The sequence below is a fragment of the Alligator mississippiensis genome, chromosome 3, assembly GCF_030867095.1.
Source record: "Alligator mississippiensis isolate rAllMis1 chromosome 3, rAllMis1, whole genome shotgun sequence".
Classification (NCBI taxonomy): domain Eukaryota; kingdom Metazoa; phylum Chordata; order Crocodylia; family Alligatoridae; genus Alligator; species Alligator mississippiensis.
The window spans coordinates 203,670,311-203,692,506 of record NC_081826.1 but is presented as its reverse complement, the minus strand read 5'-3'; the positions used below and the strand labels follow the sequence as shown (position 1 = coordinate 203,692,506).

General features: G+C 41.4%; 1 protein-coding gene across 5 annotated transcripts in view; it reads right to left on the bottom strand.

Annotated features, from left to right (window-relative positions):
• Positions 1-22,196, bottom strand: part of NTRK2 (neurotrophic receptor tyrosine kinase 2) — a 324,464-nt gene that overhangs the window by 120,182 nt on the left and 182,086 nt on the right. For 4 of the 5 annotated variants that reach the window (XM_019478098.2, XM_006272070.4, XM_006272071.4 and 1 more), the window contains one exon: positions 8,718-8,906. In XM_019478098.2, coding sequence (XP_019333643.1) covers positions 8,718-8,906 — 189 coding nt within the window. The remainder of the gene's footprint in view (positions 1-8,717; positions 8,907-22,196) is intronic. The other variant, XM_019478097.2, reaches the window with a different exon arrangement.

Genomic DNA, 22,196 nt, shown 5'->3' with positions numbered 1-22,196 from the left:
CATGTGGGATTGCAACCCGCAGTTTGGGAACCGCTGCCATAGGAATAGAGCAGTCACAAAAGTTAATCAAGGTAATGAGAAAAGAATCGATAGTCCCTGTTTAAACCATTCTTAACACACCGTTTGAAGATTATTTCTTGTTCTGCAATTTCCTGTTCAAACTGGATTTTAAAACTAAATAAACTCTTAAAGAAGCTACCTTTGAAAACACAGGAAAAGATTACTGCTTCTGCCTCCTGGGAACCAAGGCCAGGCAACTTTTTATCACCTAAGACCCACAAACCTGGCAACCCATGATGCCTCAATATTTCTGGCAATGGTACCATCACAAAGGGAATTTCTGGCTATGCTGACTCTATCCTACTTCGATATGCCACTAGAGCTGCCAGTTATTTGAAAGACACTGTCGATTTCTTAAAGAAACTAGGCTCCATTGACAAGCTTCCAGCAATGCCATATTAGCTACCATGGATGTTATGTCTCTGTACACTAACACCTCGAAAGAGGATGGATTACAAGCCATAAATAACAGAAACCCTGATGAGAAAATTGCTTGTGTTTCCTTTACACTCTCGCTTTGTCTATACACATGACTATTCAGGTTCAGGGATTCCCTGTACCTACAAACAAATGGTACTGCCTTGGGCACACATATGGCCCCCAATATACCAAAATATTTATGACAAACCTTGAAGTTCATTTCCTCTGCAGATACCCTCTCTTCTCCCTGGTATATCTCAGTATATTAATGGCATCTTCATAATATGGAAACATGAGAAGGAAACTTTAGAGAATTTCACCAAGACTTAAACAATTTCCACCCCTCCACCAAACTAACTCTGGAATACTCTATGCAGCAGATTCATTTCCTAAACTACAGTGAAGGTTTGCAATGGCCACATTGTCACTACCACTTTATCAGAAACCAACTGACTGCCATAATGAACTTCCCTGGCATCAGCTTTTACCCTAAGCCCACCACTAGATCCACTGTCTACAGCTGAAAGCTCTATATTATAACCAGATCTGTTCCCACCAACCAGGATGAACACCTTAAGGATCTGGAGCAGGGACTCCTACAATTACAATACAATCCCCAAACTGTAGCCACTCAGATCAGCAAAGCCAGACTCAGACATCACCAGAACCCTGGGACAAGAACAACGGAATCCCTCTGGTTGTTACCTACAGCCCCCAGCTAGAACACCTAAGACATATCATGAATAATCTCCAGCTCCTCTTGGAAAAGGATGACCAGGGTAGCCACTGGGCACAAACTTGTCCCCATCAATACAGATCACATCATCACTGGACCAAATAACAAGGACCACAAAATCCAAGGTTCATTCACCTGCAGTTCTATGAAAGTCATATATGTCATCACCTGCTTACAATTCCTGTATGCTGTCTACATCAGACAGACAGGGCGATCTATCTCTATGTGTAAGACTGAATGAACATCAATCAGACATCAGCTGCAAAAAGACATAAAAGCCTGTTGTGGCTGAACACTTCAACCTCCCATGACGCTCCACTGACCTCAGGCTTGCTGTTCTCAGGCAGAAAAAAAATTAAAATCAGTTTGAATGTGAAATCATGGAAGAAGAAATCATCCACAAAATGAACTGTGTTAAGATTCATATATTGGAGAGTCGGAAGGGACCACAATGGATAATCATGTATGACTCCCTGCCCCTGGCAAGAAAGAGGACTGAGGTCAGTTGACCCCAGCCAGGTGACTATCAAGCCTCCTCTTGAAGACCTCCTTGAAGACTACCGAGGTGATAGTACTACCTCTTTTGGAAGCCCATTCCAGATTCTGGCCACCCTTACTGTAAAAAATATCTTCCTAATGTCTAACCTAAATCTACTCTCCACTAGTTTGCACCCATTATTTCTAGTTACTCCCTGGGGCGCTCTGGTAAATAGCGCATCACCAATTCCCTGTTGTCCTCCCTTGATAAACTTATAGGTTTAAGTATGGTTTAAACGACTTGGGCTCATGAAATCTTGTGCTCTCTCTCTATATATATATCTTATTTAGTTAGTCTACAAAGGTACACATATACCCTGCCTTCTGACCGACTAAAGACTAACATGGCTAACTACCCTGGTCTTTCTTTGCTATTGCATTTCTCAGCCTTTAGTGACCACTTTGGCACATTATCAATTTTTTTCACAGCCAAGATGACTAGGAATTTCCTTTTCTTTTTTTTCTTCTTTTTTTTTTTTTTTTAAATAAAAGCCAAGATCCTCATCTGGGGCTTTAACAAGAAAATCCCCAAACTGTAAGATTCATGACAAAAACATGATAGTTGGTAACAATTTTCTCTCTCTCCCTGCTGTTAGATCTACGGCAGAGCCTAGAGGGAGGTGGTATTCCTTCTACTGTCCAACATAACTACTATTTCACTCTTAAATTTAAAAGATCTGTAACTTCAGGGCACATTAAACTAAATAAAAGACCAAATCTAACTCTAACAACATGGGTGTGACATCTTAAGGCTGCAGCTTATTGAAAGGGTCACTCTTTTCAGAAAGGGAGGTGCCCTTTCAATTCCTGTTTTTCTAAGATAATCACTATATGTGCTATCAGGAATTTACTATGTAACTAGAGCTACTGACTGTAAATTAATATTTGCAGATCTGCAAAATCAGTAGAAATTAATTTAGAGCAATTATTTCTAGCAACTGGCAAGTGGCAGCAGAACTCCCTAGCAAAAAGCCAACTGGAAGGGTGAAAATAATTCATAACACATATATGGACAGACTTTTGTACCATAAAGGAAAGTGTTTTAGTGCATTTTACCAACTCTAGCCATAAGGAGTTCAATTAAGACATGCATGGTTAGGAAAACTATTACATTAGAAACATTTGAGCTAAATATCATAATAATAATTATTTTTCACTAACCCAGCCTTTATTTTTAATACTGTTTTATAAAATGTACGTGAAATTTAACTTAAGTTTATTGAAGTTCAGATTAAACATTTTATTTTAATCTATTGAGACAGAAGCTCATGCTATTATATTATTTTTTTAAAATTAAGCCTTAATATTTTTACCCACTGCATGCAGCTAAATTTCCATAATCAAACATACACACAGTATGTACACACACAGAAAAAGGATCACTGATTATTTCATAAAGGCATCAGAAATACCCTGGCACACCAGACTTCTACATATGAAAGACAGAGATTTCACCACTTTTTCTAAAGTGAACATGACTTTGTTTAAGAACAAACACTGCATCTGTCCTTGGACAAGTTGTGCCTGTGTTTCTCCCAGAAACAAAGTATTGTGGGATCCTAAAAACTATGAATCAGCATTCACACACATCGCCTTTCTAATCAGGGTTTACTAAGCAGCTAAATGCACTGACACTTTTCTGTTACCGATTCAATGATGCAATCCCGGGATAACTGCTGAAACACATTTTCAATGTCCAAAGATAAACTGTTAGCTGTTATCCTACAAACATTTTTCAGTTTTATTCTGGGATAGCGGACATGGACATCTGAACAACTGTACCTTGTCCCAGGTTAAAACAGTTTATTTTGGGACAAATGCAACTTCTGTTTGTAGCCTTTGTGTCCTATCCATTAGTACAGATATTTAGCTGATAAACCACATGGGAACAAATTAGCACCACTGCCCAGTATGTCACTTTGCAATGGTGAAAAAAATCTAACTGGAAAAAGGAGGATTGAAACTAGGAATTTTGCTAAAACCAACTAATTAAAAATCCTTATAGCAATGAGTCAAATGGATTGTTTCAGATTTACCCTAAGGAACCTGAGACCAAAAACTGGCCTACGGACTGGAATATGTGAACCAAAAAGAGTAAAGATCAATTTTTGCACTTAGTTTCATTCAGTAGAATCTGTCTGTGTGTGATTCAGGCCAATTTTGGCACAGCTGATCTGCTTGATTGGCATGGACAGATGTTGCCTGGGACTGTTGTCCTGAGCCTGATCCCGTGGGACAGCAGTTCCAGGTGCCTCACCCTGACTCAGGATGCATATCTGTAAACTTGAGGAACCCCCCAACATAGGGTCCCTGCTCCGCACTGGCAGAGCGCACCTCAGGTTAGAGCTAGGTCGCATGAAACATGTGCCTTGGGAATCCCGTGCAGGGCGATTCTTGGGGTGTGCATCTGCAAGTGCAGAATGGGGACTCCACAGGGGGTTTCCCAACCCTGCAGATGTGTGCCCTGGGTTGGGGCCATGCAGCATGAAATGTGCACCCAAGAGCACCCATAAGTGTACAGATGTCTACTGCAATAAAGCAGCAGATAAGGTTAGTAGGAATGTCGTGTGGCCCTTTTTGGGCACTTGTGATGCAACAAGGGGCAAGGATACCAGTACACTTGCATTTTGTCCTACATAAAATGGTATATGGCAGGAGAAGGGCAACATCTGTTTGTAACCTAAATCATAAAGTTTACCTGACAGTTGCACTGTACAGATTCTTCCCTGATTTACAACCTGTACAATTCCATTGATGTTTTATGCATCTCCTGTCCTGAAGTTTTGTTTTTCACATTACTCTCAACAAGGCAATGTGTGAATACTGTGTGGATTTCTTCTCCTAATCATTTAAATGCAAAAGTAATGGTCTGATATACTTCAAGCAGTTTTCAGCAAGCTAAGTGATGATTTAAGATATTTAGCAGCCACTGAGTTCTCAGGTGAAATGACTATTAGATTTGTTGCAAGGGAAAATAATCTCTGGATTTGCCATCCACATGAGATTCTTGCATCTGCAGATTATTTCACTACAGGTGTCATGGCCTGATTTCAAACAGCAACCGTGGAAAGTCATTCACAGGTGATCAAGCCACAGGTTCTATCTAGCACACCGCAACTTCATTTAGGAATGATTTCACTGCAAAGATCATTATGCCATCCCCAGACTGCAAACCCTCTCCCCTAATTTGGAAGTTGGCTAGTCACAACTAGCCAGACAGCTTCAAGCAAGAGCATTCCCCTCACGACTAACTGAAAACAGGTGAATCAGTATGCTATGGACCCTAAGTTACTCTGTATACTGGCAACATGCAAAAATTCAAAGTGGAAATACTCAGGTCTTCCATAAGGGTAGAGGAACCTAACAAAGGCCAGAAAGAGCTGAGGCCAGCAGCAGTTGAGTGTCCAGAGCAGGTAAATGAAGAGCCACAAAGGTGCACAAAGGGCAGGAGTTGTAATAGAATCCTGTGGGCTGGCTGGACAGGTAGAGGAGAATGGATGGCTAGGTCCTGTGTGGTCAAGATGGAAAATATTACACATGCATGAATGGAGGAGGGAGAACATTTCCAGTGCAGTACATCAATACATACATCAGATCATTTGGTTACATTCTAGACACATTCCAGGTGACATTAGGGCTAGAATTTCATCCCTTGTACTTTTGAGTGCTGATTAGAACCATCTGTTGGATCTGCATGAGGTTTACTGCAATCACTTTGGTTCTTCCACCTTAAAAGGATGTACTAGAGGTGGAGGGGAATTACGTTTTTTTCCCTTCATTTCCAGAACTGTGCTTTTCAGAAGCTGGTATCTCTCAGAAACAATTTTTGCAGTGGCAGAAGTACTAACGTACTGGTGATGTGGTGGGATCTCAAGTGGGATTTACTGTAATAGTTTTTAAATACATGTACATCTTAAAACTTGTGCTGGAGTTTGATGCGCTATATATAAGAACAGGTTGTTGATAAGAGGATAAAATATGGCTTAAATTCATAGTTTCATAGTTAGGGGCTGGAGGGGACCTTACAGATCATCATGTCCAGCACCCCTGCACTTGGGCAGGAAAGACTGCTGGGATCAGATGACCCCAGCAAAATGGATAAGGGCATCTCACACAAACACACTCCTTTAAATTCCATAATAATACAGCTTTACTGTATGCATGGAATTTCACTTAACCCAAAAACCACAGAACAACATATATTAAACCACAGTTATTTTTCAGCCTGACAGTCATCAATGGTGCTTAGATGAAAGCAATATTTAAGCTGGATAGGAAATAAACATAAATGTTAATTATTTAACTAAAAATGAGAAACCAGATGATATTTGGAGCTGATATTACTGTAAACAAGAAACCACTATGAGAGCTACTGAACCTATAGCTTGAAATGATGGCAGAAAGAGAAATCAGGAGGAGACCTGCAGGTTAAAGAAGGACACGTGCAGCTCTCTAATAAGTGAGTGAGTGAGATAGAGAGAGTATATGTGAAATAATTCTGTCTTAGACAATTCAAATTGCCCTATCTATTGGACATGCTTAGTGTGGTAGAAGAAATCTGATTTGGTTTTATTAGGTTATGTTGTTGTAGTTTACCTCAGCCTGTTTGTTTAAAACAATAAAAACTCAAATATCTCAAAGATGGGGATGAGCAACACAACATATAAATGACCTGTTGTGCCCAGCTTTTCCCTCCTTGGGAAATGTAGTGCTCTTCTCATGCATAGTCATATGACATCCGGGCTCTCTCTCCAAACATTTATGCACATACTTAACTTTACGCACTGATTTATTTCACTGAATGTAATTGGAATATCCAGTGTTCAAAATGAAACATAAACTTGAAGTCACCTCAGGATCAGAACGTAATTTGTTTCTCAACTCTAAAGCAATGCTTCTCTAAGGTCCAACTTCTTATTAAATGCAAAAGCCTTCTTTGTTTGGGAACAATTCTTTTTCAAAAGCAACAGATGCATACTTTTTTACATTACTGTCGAAAATCAGAAACTGAACTCATGGAAATTTGTTTTAAGAACAATTATAATGTGGTTCAATGCAGCTGGGAACGGAAGTACAAAAGCCTCTTTTTCATAAACATGGGCTTTTATAGAACATTGTCAATGGCATGTGGGCATTTTGCCCCAAGTGTGATTCCTTAGTGGTTTCAAATCTCAGGAATTGATGCTGTCCTCACAATGTATCTATGCAATGTTCTCCTTAACCTTGTCAAGTACAAAAACATATTTAATGCAGCACAGGCAACATGATTTGTCAAATTCTTTTGAGATCCTTTAGCAGAGGATTACTGTATAAAAGATGTCAAACTATAAAATAATGCTACATAACACTATAAATAAAAAGCAGAGAATGCTACATTTAGCATTGCAAAGACTTCCTAATGCTCCACTGTGGATGCCTCACCTGTGGACTGAAATTACAGTTCATAGGAGAAGTAGATGTCTTGACTTCAACCCTTATATATGTTCACCCCCTCCCCTTCAACACACACACACACACATGCACACACGCACTATAGAGGGAGGGTTCCTGTTACATCCTGTATATTCTATATACCGCTTGAAACCAAGTTTGTTGACACAGTCTCAGCATCCAGCCTACAGTTTTTGCCACAAAACTACAGTATGCTCCCTTAGCTACATCCACTTTGTCTGACCCAAAGACCAGTTCAATCAGTAAGAATCCCTCTATTAACTTCCCTGGGAAATAGATCAACCCCTCTATCAGTTTATGGAAAAGTTTGCACCAAATCCACTATGTATTTGGCAGAATACAATTTGCAAAGGCCTATAACTTGCTCAAATCAGAATCAATTTTCACTGGAACATTTAAAGATATTTCTCTTCTGTTTTCAACCTCTGGCTCTTTCATGCTGTTCAAAAAATGGTTGTATGATTTTTTTGTAATATGGATATATAATTTTTCTCCTTCTACTTATGATCTAAATATGTTTTTGCAGAAGCATTAAATAATCGCTAGGAATCAAGCTTCAAAAATGTCAGTCCAAAAGATAAAAGCATGAGAAGCTTATGAGTGACTGAAAACGGAAACCATTAAGTAACATTGACTACAGCTGCCACTCCTGCACAATTGGCTAGTGCCAGGATTCATCCATAAATACCAGTCTTTATTTGTTCTCCTGTAGCATATTAACTGTGGCTACTGATATAACTATAATTTTCTTAATATACTTGTTAATTATTTGCTGTACTCCAAAATTTAGCATTTCAAGAGCCACACTACAAATGTCCATTAGCAAAATTCCTTTTTTTTTTGATACGGAGGTCATTAACTGAGGGGTGGAATACTTTTTTAAATAGTGACTTCACATTTCTATGCCTGATGGTCTAAAAACATGTATTTGAGAGATTTACTGTTTTTGGGCAGTAAAAATAAAACTTGATGCTTAGCTTAAACATTAAACACGTTTTCCAGTTGAAAGGACTGAGCTATCTAAATAAAGGAATAAAAGTTATCACCTTTGCTAAGCAGATTTCAGAGTATATCCATTATCACAAGAAAATGAATTTGGTATTAGAACATATGTAAAGGTGCTGTGCAAATACTGACTTCTGATTTTGGTCCAAAGCCAAATATACTTTGTCCTGATAAAACTTTTGAGATAAATTTAAACTCTGGGCCCCAGACAGGTCCAAAGATTGCTGAAATCAGTGGAAAGACTTCAACAGACTTTGGATCCGGCTCTAGGTAGTTAATTGTGCTGACTTAGGTGACCAGTCACAAGGGCTGAATTTGGACCACTAGCTTTGACAGATGTAAAGCAGTTCATTTTAAGTACAATGTCTTTAATATCTTCCGTGCATTTTTATTCTACTCTTCTGCTCCTGGTAATTTGCACAATATTTCTATCAGCTCTAGTAAAAAGACTCAGCAACATTGAGAAAAAAAATAAATGAACAACATATATGTAAATATCTGTACTTACAGGTGTCTGGCTTCAGTTGACTGTTGGTGATCCCAAAGTACTGAGGATTTTCAATGACAGGAATCTTTGTCATTCCAATGATAACAGCATCTGGGCCGCCTTCAGAAGATGATGGAGTGTTACTCCCATTTGAAATGTGATGCAGGGGACTTGCTGAATCATCATCATTGCTGATAACTGAAGAAGGACCTAGAGTTAGAAACAAAGACTCCCCTGTAACTCAGGAAAAAATTCCCCTCCCTCAGCCATCTCCTTCAGCACTGACAGGTGTGGCTGCATGTGCCAATAACTCTCTACTTTACTAACTAGATATATGTGGGAAAGAGGTGTGAGATATACTGATGGAGAGTGAGACGTTATAGCTTTGAGATATAACAACTGGAGTGGTTGACTGCATGGTTTAGATATGTTGATGTGTTTACTGTGTAAACAGTACAGTATGTTTATGGGAGAAACATCTAAATGTAGTTTCTTATTAAACATCTCACTTCTCCACTCTTTCCGGAAGTAAGCTATAGCTGTCTTCATTACTTATTTGAAATAAACCCTGCTCAGAACATACACCAATAAGGCCTTCTCAAGCAAAGCAGAGGATGTTTTCTTTTGAGATAGCCTTACAGTGAGACAAAATTCATGTGTGACATGCATCCATACTGACAAAGAAGAATTGCCTAAACTCTGACAGGTTAAAAGGCTTTAAGCAAAATTCAGGGCCTAAGGAACCATGGCATGTGTTGGGTGGATACACAAGGGCTAGAGACAGAAATTATGCATAAACCGGTACAAGTGATCAGAAATGGTTTCAAATCTGTAACACAACAGAAGTTCAGTGCACATAAACCACTTTCAAAATGCCTGAAACTGATTTAAGATAAACCTGGATAGACATAGTATTAAACTTAACTGATTTAGTTTAAATTGGTTTATTGAATTTCTGTCCCAGATCCCCTCCAGATTCAAATTAACTCTCAGTCCCACAGCATTCCATGATGCTTTGCACTTCTCGCACAACTCCCACCTCCCTTACAGGGTAGGCAGGCTAGCCTTGGCCCAAGCTATCTGGTTCCAGCCAAAAAGGGAGGCATACTCTAGCACCCCCAGCTTCTGGCCTGGGCCACTCCAACATGTGGCTGCATTTCCAGAATCAAAAGTGAACATCTTTTCACTTGCTTATTGGTTCAATCTATGCAGCTTAGACTAACCTGCAAAGATTGAATTGGTTCACCCTTTGGCTTTTTGACTTAGCCAAGGAGGGCAGAGTGGGCAGGAATCTTCTTTCCTTATAATTAAAACAAGTACTTGCCATAATAATGAGTGCTTTAACAACTGGTAAAATAAACTTATGACAGATAATGTCTTTGTCACATGAAGCAAAGTGGCCTTTGATAACATCCCACAGTACATCCAAGGTCAGCACAAGTATCCAAATAACACTTTAGTTCTGTTAGTTTGTTGGTTAATTGTTCTCTCCCCTTAGTTAATCCTGTATATTCCACACTTTACAGTATGACCACAGAAAGAAAATTACTGTTAAATAAAGGCAGCATTATCCATAAGCCATCCTCTGTATAGCCTGCTACAACCTCACACTAAAAATGATCATCAACATCATCACAGCTCCCAGGAGTCCACAGCCCCACAACACTGAGTGAAGCAAAAACACAGAACAAAAAGGCAGTTCTTGCTCAAAAGAGCTTACAGTTTCAGTCTAAGACAAGAAACAACAGAGGCAGAAAGATAAGAAAGCATAAGTTAACAATAGGACAATCATCATGATAGTCAGATAGTTATAGCACATTAAGGCTAGGGACAGAAGTTACACATAAACCAGTAAGTGATCAGAATTTGGTTTAAACCTGTAACCAAACAGAAGCTAAGTGCACAAAAAACAGTTTCAAAATGGCTGAAACTGGTTTACGATAAACCTGCTTGAATGTAGTATCAGACTTAAATGATTTGGATCAAACCGGTTTATGAAACTTCTGCCCCAGACCCCTTCCTGGTTTAACTTAAATTACAGTCCCCCAGCATGCTTTCCAGCCCTGCACTGGGCTGTACTGTCTACTCCAGAGAGCAAGGCTGGCCTCACCCCTCTGTTCCCTAGCTGGAGCAGTGACGGCTGGCTGACAAGGGGTGAGGAGGCAAGCCCCATTGGGAATGCAACCCAGTTTGCAGGGTGGGGGGACTGCCCCCTGCCCCCCAACAAACCCTGGTTGGGGTCTGAGGCCAGGGAGGGGAGTTAAACACCTCTACCCCCACTCAAACTTACTGTTGGCTGCAACTGTGGACTACAAATCCCACAGGTACCTGGAAGAGGAAGTGATTAGGAACCCTGCAGAGTCCTGCTGCTGTCATACTTGACTGCAAATCCCAGAGACCTCAGGGACAGCAGGAAGAGGAAGTGAACACACAGCCAGAGAGCCCTGCTCTAGCACCCTCTAGCTTTTGGCCTGATCCACTTCAGGCATGTGGCTGCATTCCCTGTATCAAAAGTTCACTTCTGTTTCAATTTAATCTGTGCAGCTTAGACTAACCTGAAAAGACAGAATCGATTTAGCCTCAGGCTTTTCGACTCTGTACCTACCCTAATAGTCCAGCTAGTATAAAGTTTTGTGTAGGCATCAGGGCAAACAAGGGATCTGAAGGTAGTCGACACATTTTACATATGCTTACAGAAACCTCCACATGCAAGCAGCAGTATGGGAGAAAGCATGAAAGTGTTTAAAAAGTGAGCAATGAAGGCTGGCTTTAGGGACAATTGGGGACCAGAGTCAAAATCTCACAGTAAATGAAAGATGATAGGTTGTGAAAGGCTTTAAAAGTGAAGACAATGAGCTTATGTTTGCTGTAAAAAAAGAAAAGGGGGTTAATGTTTGGGCGCCTAGAGAGCAGTGATCTGGTTAAGGCAGAAGGCCAAAAAAACTATCCTGGCAGCAACATTCTGGGTGAGATTCAGGAGAGCAGCAGAGCATCTGTCAAAGCCAGAAAAATAATGTTGTATTAATCAATATGTAAGGTGCTGAGAACCTGGGCAAGCATTTTAGCTATTTCAAGAGACAGAAATAGCTATAGCTTAGTTATATAGTTCAGGAGGAATCTACAAGACTTATATTTAGACTAGAAGTGAGGACCTACAGAGAGGTCCAAGTCAAAGATGATGCCCAGGTTATAAGCCTACAGGACAAAAAAGATGGCAAAAAAGGGGTAATGGGGAAAACTGAGACAGAGAATAAAGATGTAATTCTATTTCACTTTACATGCACACTTTTCCAGACTAGTGCATAGTCTACTGCACGTGCTCTGTAGCATAGGTACTAGAATCACAAACTATGTAAGTGCTCCAAGATGTCATTTATCTGGCTGAGACACTGTCATTTAGGTGTGTAAAATGAAACAGAATTCTGCCATAAAAACTTTGATTTATGTTTAGTTATGCCGAGTTGGAATTGAATACCAGCTGGACATAGACTGAGATTTTAATTTGGATAGAAGGGATGAGAGAGGAAGATAATCTGATAATCATTTGCAGAGAGATGGTAGCTAGTAGGGGTGTGCAAAGTGGGTCCTATTTGATTTGGAATTGGGTTCGGCCCAAATCAGGGACAGCGATTTGATTAGTTGATTCGGATCACTGTCCCTGATTCGATTCAGCTGAATCCTTATCTGAAGATTCGGATTCAGAAAATCAGCGATTCGGACACAGACACAGCTTTAGAAGTTTTTTACATACCTTGAGGTAGCAGGTGTGGCTTGTGAACACTGTGATGCTGGGGTGCATGGAGCATCCCACAGGAGTGGGGGGGGGGGGGGGGCCCTCCACATGCTCGGCGCCAAACTCAGAAGTACTTCTGGTTCAATTCTGGGTCTGCCAGGGAATACTGACCCCCCTGTGCCACCTCAGCTTGGCAATCAGCTGCAGGGGGACCCGGGTGCCCCCCGCCAGATCCAGGAGGCACCAGTCACTGGTGGACCTGGAAGTGCTTCTGGTCCACTCCTGGGTCTGCTGCCGAGCACACTGGGGAGCCCCCCACGCTTCTGTGAGACACTCCATGTACCCCAGCATCTCAGGATTCACAAGCCCCTGCTACCTAGAGGTATGTAGAAAAAACTTTTAAAGCTGTGTCTATGTCTGAATTTCTGAATCTCTCCAAATTGATTCAGAGGGTTCCAATTTGAATTGGAGAGATTAAAGGGTCCTCTGATTTGATTTGAATTCAGAGATTTGGCCACTGAATCATGCTGAATCTCCGCCGATTCCAATCAGGGACCAAAGTTTTGCACAGCCCTAGTAGCTGGTTTTGTGTATGAGACTGGAATAAAATGTAGAGGAAAACAGAAAAGGAACCAAGAATATGACCTTGAGACATCCCACAGAAAGCTAAAGGGTTAAGGAAGATCCACCAAAGGACATACTGTCCGATCATTTAAAGATGTAAATGAAGAACCAGGAGAGGATAAGGTCATGAATGCCAGGTGAGGACAAGGTTTCAAGAGGAAAAACAGTTTCTCACACAGTTCTCCTCTGTAGGCAAGGGAGAGCATTTATCATTACATGAGATACTTCATAGGAATTTTACTTTTAAATAATCCAATATGTGAATATTTCAACCATAGCCTAAAAGGGTCAGCTGTAGGAACATCCCTGTCCTAATTTCTTCCCAATTAAAACCATGTTTCTGGTTTAACTATCCATAAGGGAAATGTTTTCATTGTTTGAAAAAGTGATTTTTCCCTTTCTGCCTGAAACACGAGAGGTAATTTTTCAAATGCCTTGCACTTTGCTGGAAAGGTACTGTTGACAAATTTAAGCAATGCATAGATCTTTGCAATTTATCAAGTGAAATATTAATGCATATGTTGTTTTTGTCATTACTGATCACTCAGGTCCTTAGAAGATTTATTTTACTTGCAAAGCTTCAAGGATTGGGGGTAGGATTTTTGGGGGGTTATGGTGCAACTTTTTTATATCATGAAATACAGAGCACAGCAAACTGTGGAAGAGGATTTCTTAAGCTGGCACAATGGATATACATCTAAAGTTGCTGCGCTGTTGGATGGCATTTTACAGAATACCATGTAAAAAGGATGAGAATAACAAGGAAAAAAAACCTTTAAATTTTTTCTAGAGAAAACACTCCTTAGACTTGTATTTTGGAACCTACTAAATCTCAATGGTACCACTAGGCTGGCAGAACAATATATATTTTGTTTGGCATGCTATCCCCTTTATTTTAATGCATCAGTGTACAAAGGGCCAAAATCCATTTTACTGCAACCTTTTATTAAGTTTTCTTAGTTGTAGAGACACTTCTACCTCCATTGGAGCCTCAGCATTCTCAGATTAATGTGAGAGAGACTTCTTTGTCGTTGCTTCACTCCCACCATATATGGATTAGAAGGGAAAGGCATTATATTACGCACGTTTATAGGATTGTAAAAAGGATAGCAAATAGTAGCATATTCTGTTAACCTGCTCAGCTTTAAGCTAATATGGATTCTGGCATCCAGTTTTATATGGTATAATTTTGATTTTCTTTTCATCATAACCCACCACAAAGTACTGTGAGTAAAAAGTTGTTGAAGGCTTCATGCAGCCAGTTATTAAATTACAACAACCAGTTAAAATGGCTTTCCGTGTGACACCAGTTAGATTCCAAGACTGACTTATTTCTCTGATGCAGTTGAAAGGGATTCATATCAGGACAAAGTGATTTCTGACAGTAGGAACAACTTAATTCCATGTAATCAAGAAGCATTCAGCTCTGGGAGATTATTGTATGTTGTATCACCTGAGAACACTACATTTACTGAAAGGAACCAGATAAAGCAATGACATTTAGAAATATCTTTTCAATACACAGAACCCAATAGATGGTGATTTTTGTGGATCAGGAAAAAGCTGAATTTATGCCAATTCAAAAAAGCCACTTTGTCAGGTCCCTTTGATGCATGTGAGTAAACTGGAGTAGAAACCATTTCACTGCTTGTGTGTTTGACAGACTAACTGTTTGACATGAAGTTACATCCTATTTCCTTATCCTGACTGCACTGACTAAAGTATATGCAATTTGAAAGTGGCTATTCTGTGCTGGCAAAAAGCTGAAGTTGCCTTTTCATGAATCATTTACAAGAACCAAAGGCTAATTTTTCAAAGAGTGCCTACATGTTGCTTCATCCTGATTAATTGGGGGCAGCTAATTACTTGCCAGAGGCAGAATGAGCTGGATATACATTTGCCGACACCTACTAACTACTAATTTAGCTTTTTTCAAATCCAAGGTTGGTTTCACTCCACAAGTTTGAAGATTTTAAATAAATTGTCTTCAATGGAAAAAAATACTAATAATATTAAAATACATATTTAGAAATAATAAAGCCAGGTCTTTCTGGGGTCAGATGGAGCTTTTAAGGAAACAACAGTTTTTTTCACCATCTTCATCTGCCTAACATCTTCATTTGATTTCACTTTAAGAAAAATCTTCTTATCTTAAGAAGATGGAAACTGGAGCCAAATAAGAAATAGTAGTCTGGCTTGGATAACAATTATGAGAAAATATATCTGAACTCCTGAGCCTCTCTCTCACCAATGCTTGCAGAGAAACGGAGCTTCCTGTGCTGTCTTTGCACATGGAAGAAAATATCCCACGCACACGATTGTGTAATATGTTGGTTACATACATATCGCCTCAAAGATTAAATGAAAAACGAGGACTTGGAAAAATATTTTCTAAATTATAAAAGAAGAAAAAAGCAGAGACTGTGACAGAGCCTTGTGTTACTATGAAATGCAAGGGAAGAAGGTGCAGCACACTCCACAGTAGGACCAAAGACAACCATATTATTACAAAGTGGGTGGAGAGGAGATGAGATATTGCTCACACCCACAGTATTTTCACTGGCACAACAGAGGAAGCTGCATCAGCCTGGGTAATGAGTAGCCAAAATGGACTGAATGCACTTGTTCCCATCTGATCTTGCAAGCTAAGCAGTCTGAGATTGGAACTGAATCCTGGGTAATGTGGGCCCCCCTCTACATGTTACACTTAAGGCATGATTAATCAGTTAATCGTGCCTTAAGTTGTGACCCAGATACACATTCAAGCAATTCATGGCATGATAAAACAAGCAATAAACTACAAAGTTATTCCACAAAAAATGTAGAGAAACTTTGTAGCTTGCTCTAATAATGTCATTAATTGAACACATGGTCAAGTGCTCCCCTGAGCCTGGGAGACCCATCAACTGAGGGGCTCCCAGCCACAGGGGTGAACACAGACTGCCAGCCCCAAAGCTGACGAGGCTCACTGTGGTGGCATCGTTCCTGGCACTGCCCTGACTGCGAGCCTTGTCAGCTGCGGAGCTTGCAGTGAGAAGAACACTGCCCCACTGTGAGCCCCATCGGTTGCAGGGCTTGCAGTGGGGGCAGCGTTGTCAGCTATGGGCTTTGCAGTGGCAGCAGCATTCTTCCCGCTGTCTCCACTGTGAGCCTTGCACCTCACAAGGTTTGCAGTGGAGGCAGCAATCTCCCAGATTCCCCCAATGTGAGCCCTGTCAGCTGTGGGGCTCACAGCCATGAGAGGTGGTGAAGGGGGATCCCAGGATCCCCCTGTGCCAACAATAAGGCACAATGCAATCTAATGCGAGATCCCACAATTGTGCCTCCTGCCACTCATGTGTAATAGGATTGCACGTTAGATCCCATTGTGCCTTTACCTGCACATGTAGAGGGGCCCTCGACAGCCCTCAGGGATACTCAGAGGAAGCATGCTCATTGCGAGTCCTGCCAGATTATTTGTAATCTGCAATTACTTTAGCACCAATTTTTGATGGACACAGAAGGAATAAAACCTGTGTGATTTGTCCAGCCTTGTACAGAACACCCGGAAACACAATTTCTCTCTTAAGCTCTCCCTGGAGCAATGCATCTCTGCACTCTCCTGGTCACTAGCTAGTACCTTGAAGTGGCAGTTAGGCCCACACAAAAGCTTTACTGATCTTGTAAAAAGGCTCAATATTATATTTTCCTTAAATTTGGGGGAAAAAGTGCTCTTACTAGATTAAATCATTTAAGTATCTTGAACACTTCTGACCAGAATAGAGTTGCATGTTTGTTTTTTTCTCTGCTGCTACTACTGCCATAATGCTAAATAGAGTTAATAGACTTTTCTATATAAATTCCACTGGGTTCTGTTTACACCATCATTTCTTGGTGTTGGTTTCTGGGTCTTTTCTTCTCCCACATGATTCCTGATTTCCCATGGAACTTAGGATCTTTAGTTTTTACAGCATGTCTGACTGTGGACTGCCACTGAAATAATGCACATAACCTTCCCATGTTCAAAACATGGAACGAGGCCCAAACAAAATAATGACCCAAGATTGACTTGGCTGAGCATGCTTAGACAAAAGCTGTGAAGCAATCGCACAAAGGGAGAGACTTGCACAGGCTGAACCAGGAGAGAAGCTTGCAGAGGCTGAACCAGAAAACCACTGCAACAAATGACTCTCAGACGAAAGAACATATGGTTTTGGTTTACACCTGGTATGGCCTTGCTTACAGACAGCTTCAGGCACTGAATCAGATTGTCACAAACAGTCCCTTGGGTCCATCTGCTTCTCTCCACTGCATGTGGTTAAAAGACAAACAGTGTACCTTATGTGTACTCACAGTCAACTGTGCGGCATGATTTGATGGGGATAATGTGTTTAAAACCTACTCCTTCTCCATGTCTCCCTTGAAATGGCATCGAAGAACCTTTGACGCTGTAGCCCTTTGACTAGTTCCTTACTACAAATACTAAGGAATGCATCTTGACACCTTTAATACTGACTCTATGGTTCAGTTTGTCCTCTGACAAACAGGGCTAAATTCTCTGTTGGTATAAATGCTTTACAGCTCATGTACTTCAATGGTGTTTTGCCCAGTGACCCCCAGCAAAATATTTGGCCCAAGAACTTAATCAATTCCTGACTAAAAGACAACTGTTTTGTTCCTTTTGGAACCAGATGTCAGAGCAGACCATGAACACCTTTCAGCAGTGTGCACATACTGCCCTCCACAGCTTCTCCAAATGGGTGACCTGAATCTCAGGAAGGCATGAGAGCCTTTCCCCTGGCTCCACTCTTCCTAGTCCCCAGGAGAAGTTAAGCCAGAGGAAAGTGTGCAAACTTTCAGTCTCCTGGGAAAAACTCTTCCAGGAGCAATTTAACTCTGGTTTTTCCTGGGTTATTTTTCTTCTGGAGAGGCCATTTTTGTTCTAGAAGAAAGAGCCTGAACACCTGCAGACTTTTGTTTTCTACTAGAACAGTGATTCATGAGACCACCATTTTGGTAGGTTTCCCTGAATCCGTACTTTCCTATTTTGCACCCCTCCCCCCTTCCCACAAACACACTTCTCTAATAATACCCTCTCCCTCTCATCAGATTTGATTTGATTTGATCTGAAATCATTTGATCAGCCTGCAAATGATGAACAGCTCCACAAAGAGTGCAATGGTTATGAGTCATTTTTTCCAACAAACATCTTTGTACTTTCTCCTTCCTTTCATGACCATAAACTTTGGTAAAAACATGATGTCACCCTTCTCTAAAGCTGTCTTTAAAGCATACCTGTGTTATGAAGGCTATTATTAGAGGTGGTATATATTGGCTGTTTGTTCAAAGTCATGTTGTTACACCCAAGATGGATATTCCCCATACAGGTATTATGAAGCATCTCATGTGAAGAGAACCATTTAAATCAATGGTGCCCAACTTTGTGGGGCAACAGGCAGTGCCAGATCCAGCCACAGGACAGATCTGGCACATGGGGTGGATGGGGCTCTGTTTGGCCACAGTGGGGTGGGAGTGGGGATAGAGAGCGCCCACTCCCAATCTGGACACGTGGCAGGGGGTGGACAGAGTAGCCCAATCTGGACATGTGGGGGAAGGGATATCTCCAACCTGGGCATGTGGGGAGATGTAACCCTGATCTGGATGCATTGGGAGAGAGGGGGCATAGGGTGGAATGGCCCCAATTTGAATACGTAAGGTGTACGGCAGCCTGGGTCCAATCTGGATGCGCTGGGAGGGCAGGGCACAGCATCCTTGATTCGGATGTGCAGAAGGGGAGGGGAGCAGGGACCAGCCCAGCATTGATTCAGATGACCGACTGGGGTGGGCAGGGTGGAGTGGCACCCATCCAAATGCATGGAAGGAGATGGGGAGCAGCCTGGTTTGATCTCCACATGCAGGGAGTGGAACTGGCCCTGATCCTTCTGTGCTGCAATGGCCCAGGCAGAATTGCATCCACCCATAAGGAGCTTCTCTTGCTGCCCAGCTGCGAATTCTTCTGACCCATGGGGACTCCTGAGGCCCTGAAGTCATGGCTCCATGGACCAGATCTGGCCACAGGATGGAGAGTGAGCACCCTAGTTCATACAGGTATGAGGAGAGGTAATGATCCCAAGTGATATTCATTATAACACTCATGCTGGTACATTTACTCCAGGATTCTACAGAAAAGCTGTGTTTTCAAAAGATCTTGCACTGGTACTGGTTCATGAACTTCTAGTCCTTGCTCCCATGGGAAACATAAGCAACAGCTTGCACATACAGATACATGTTAATGGTGCTGTGTTACCAACATTGAGTGGGACAATGTGTGTTTATCACCAGTCTAACATCAAATTTCCCTTCCCTTGTTTTGCTCTTTTGAATCTTCCCTATATTTTTGCTATTCTTTAGTATTAAAAACACGGCTGTCAAAAAACACTTACACAAATTTTCTGCCCCTCCTCCGCCCTCCAAGACATCCATATTTGATGTAGGTTCCATGAAATGCTTTGTTTCTGCCTGATTAACAGACATAACCTACATTGTAGGTTCAGCCACCTGGAAAGTGCACTAGTAGTCCATTAATGCATGCTCTGTAGTAGATTGCTGTTATTAGTGTACAACTAATTCATTTTACAGTTTATTTCAAGGAAAAAAGACTTCTGTTTTTGAACATGTCTAAATCCCATGCCTTACAGAGAGTAGGGGCTCAAGCTTCTTGTTATTACATGAGAATCCAAGCTTCTTCTCAAGACACACGCCTCATTTTCAGCTGAAAATGAGATACTTTCAGAGGCAGATTTGAGGGGAGGGGGGAGAGGTGCCCTTGTGGAGTTGCACTCTCCTTTGACTCCTGCATCACACAGAGATTAAAACCAACTACAGCAACACTTGTCTTTAGGCAGCAGTGAGGGCATCAATTGAATTCGTAGCTGATTAAAATTTACCTGATTCGTTCTAAACTCTTAATTCCCACAGGTGTTAACGAGCCTCTCTCCTTTTTAATGGTCTTGATCAGCAGTTCTGAACCTCAGGTCACGACCCAAATGAGGGTCGCGGGGGCAATGCTGGCAGCAAGCCGTGCCACGGGCCAGGAGCTTCCCTGCCCCTGGGCCGCTGTCACTGCCACACTCTGCTCCCAGCAGCAGGTAACAGCAAAAAAAGGTTGGGAACCACTGATTTTGATGTTCTGCTAATCAAGCTAGCCTTTCTTCTGCATCTCTGCTGTCTGTTGAATGCTCCTGGTAATGTAGCTCCTATTCCACAGCCCTACAGACTGTTTTTAACTCATTCCAATAAAGTTATATTTGAATAATATAGCCCTATGCCCCCAGCATATTAATAAAGCTTCTAGTTTCTTTTTACCTGGGGAAATATATGTGCTATGTGATATGGGGTGATGCACTACACCATCTGCACCCCGTTTTCAAAATCCTGGGTATTTTCAATTTCTTCTATTCCCTTGCCTTCTATTTCCCCTAGCAGATACCTCACTAGTCCTTGCTGAGCAAGGTTTTCTACTCACTGAGGTATTAGGTTCCTTGTTTTAAATATTCCCTCCACATTCCTAAGTTCAACAAGTGCAGGGAAAGTCTAAAGCAACAATGACATCAAATAATGTTTACATAATTCTATTAGACTGAATAAGAGAAGAGAGAACAACAAAACAGAGTAATACAATTATATTAACATTATTTTGTATTATTGCTGTCTTATGTGCTGCATGTTGAATACAGGGAATTGAATTAACAGGCATAAATAGAACAGAAAGAAAACTAGTGTTTAAGATACAGTACTAGTTCAACAGCCAGGTTGCCCAAATTCAAACTTGTTTAGCATAACTCAGGGTGCTGGAGCATCTTTCAGCAAATGCAGATTCTGTTAAACATTTGTTCAATGTGCACTTCAATTAAGTGAAGCTTTTTCTTTATAGATACTTAACCTTTTAATATACCTCTTGGACAGAAAGCTCAAGGCAAGATGCTTTTGCACTCTAGATGGTTGCATTAGCACTCATGTGCAGGAAAAGTGGCAATTCTGTTTCCTTTTCCCCCAGCCTATGCCTGTATAGTTCATCAGTCAGTGCGAGTCACATCCCCCTATGTATCTGATCCACATAATATCAGAGGTTGTTACTGCTCCCAAGATGAAAGCTGGGCTCTTTACTAGAAATTTGTGTTTTAGTGCTAGAGATACCCAACTCAGATCCTGGTGTGCTGGCCAAAATGGTGGCCATCAAACTTGTACACAAGGCATAAATGTTGTGTGATGGATTTTTGTCCCTGAGCATAAGCAAGAGGTTACTGATGCTTTTGCATTTAGAAGCATCTATCACCAGAGAAGGACATTAATGAATGGTGTCATGAAGAAGTCCATTGCCGTACATTCAAGCTTATCTGGCAAGCAAGCCTTGTGGAGGCAATATGTATTACACCTTTCCTAAAGATAAAAGGCAACATTACGCATGAGCCTAAAGGCTAGGGACAGATACTCAAAAAGCCTGAGCCTGAATAGATTCAGTCATTGCAATTTAGTCTAACCTGGCTAGGCTAAACTAGTTTTGTAATCAGACAGACATCCCAGAAATGCAGGCACATAACTGCAATTCCTCAGGCTAGAAGCCAGGGGGTGCTAGAGCAGACCTTCCTTTCTTCCTTCCACAGCATGGAGCTGAAAGGGGTGTGGTCAGGCTCTGGCAGGAGCTCTGATTAGCCCAGAAGGGAATTGATAACAGTGTTTATCACCCAGTTAAGCAAACAACAGAGGGACAATACCAGTTACTTGTTGATTCTGCCTGTTGAATCAACACGGACCCATAGCCAGCATGTGGTCTGCTAACTAATACACAGGCACCTCCTCAGCAAGGTAGAGGGGAGGAGGGAATTCCTGCTTAGCAGGGAGTGGTGAGAAAGAAGGGAGGAGCAGCCTGCAGTCTCTGGAGTTCCAGCCAGGAAGCAGAGGGGAGAGGCCAGCTCTGCTGTGGAACAGAGAGCCCTGTCCAGCCCAGAGAGCATGCCAGGATGCTGGGGGTGTCTGGTTTATCTTAAACCAACAATGGGTCTGGGACAGACATTGCATAAACTAGTTTGAGCCAAATCAGTTAAGTCTGATACTACATTCGACCAGGTTTATCTCAAACTGGTTTCAGCCATTCTCAAACGGGT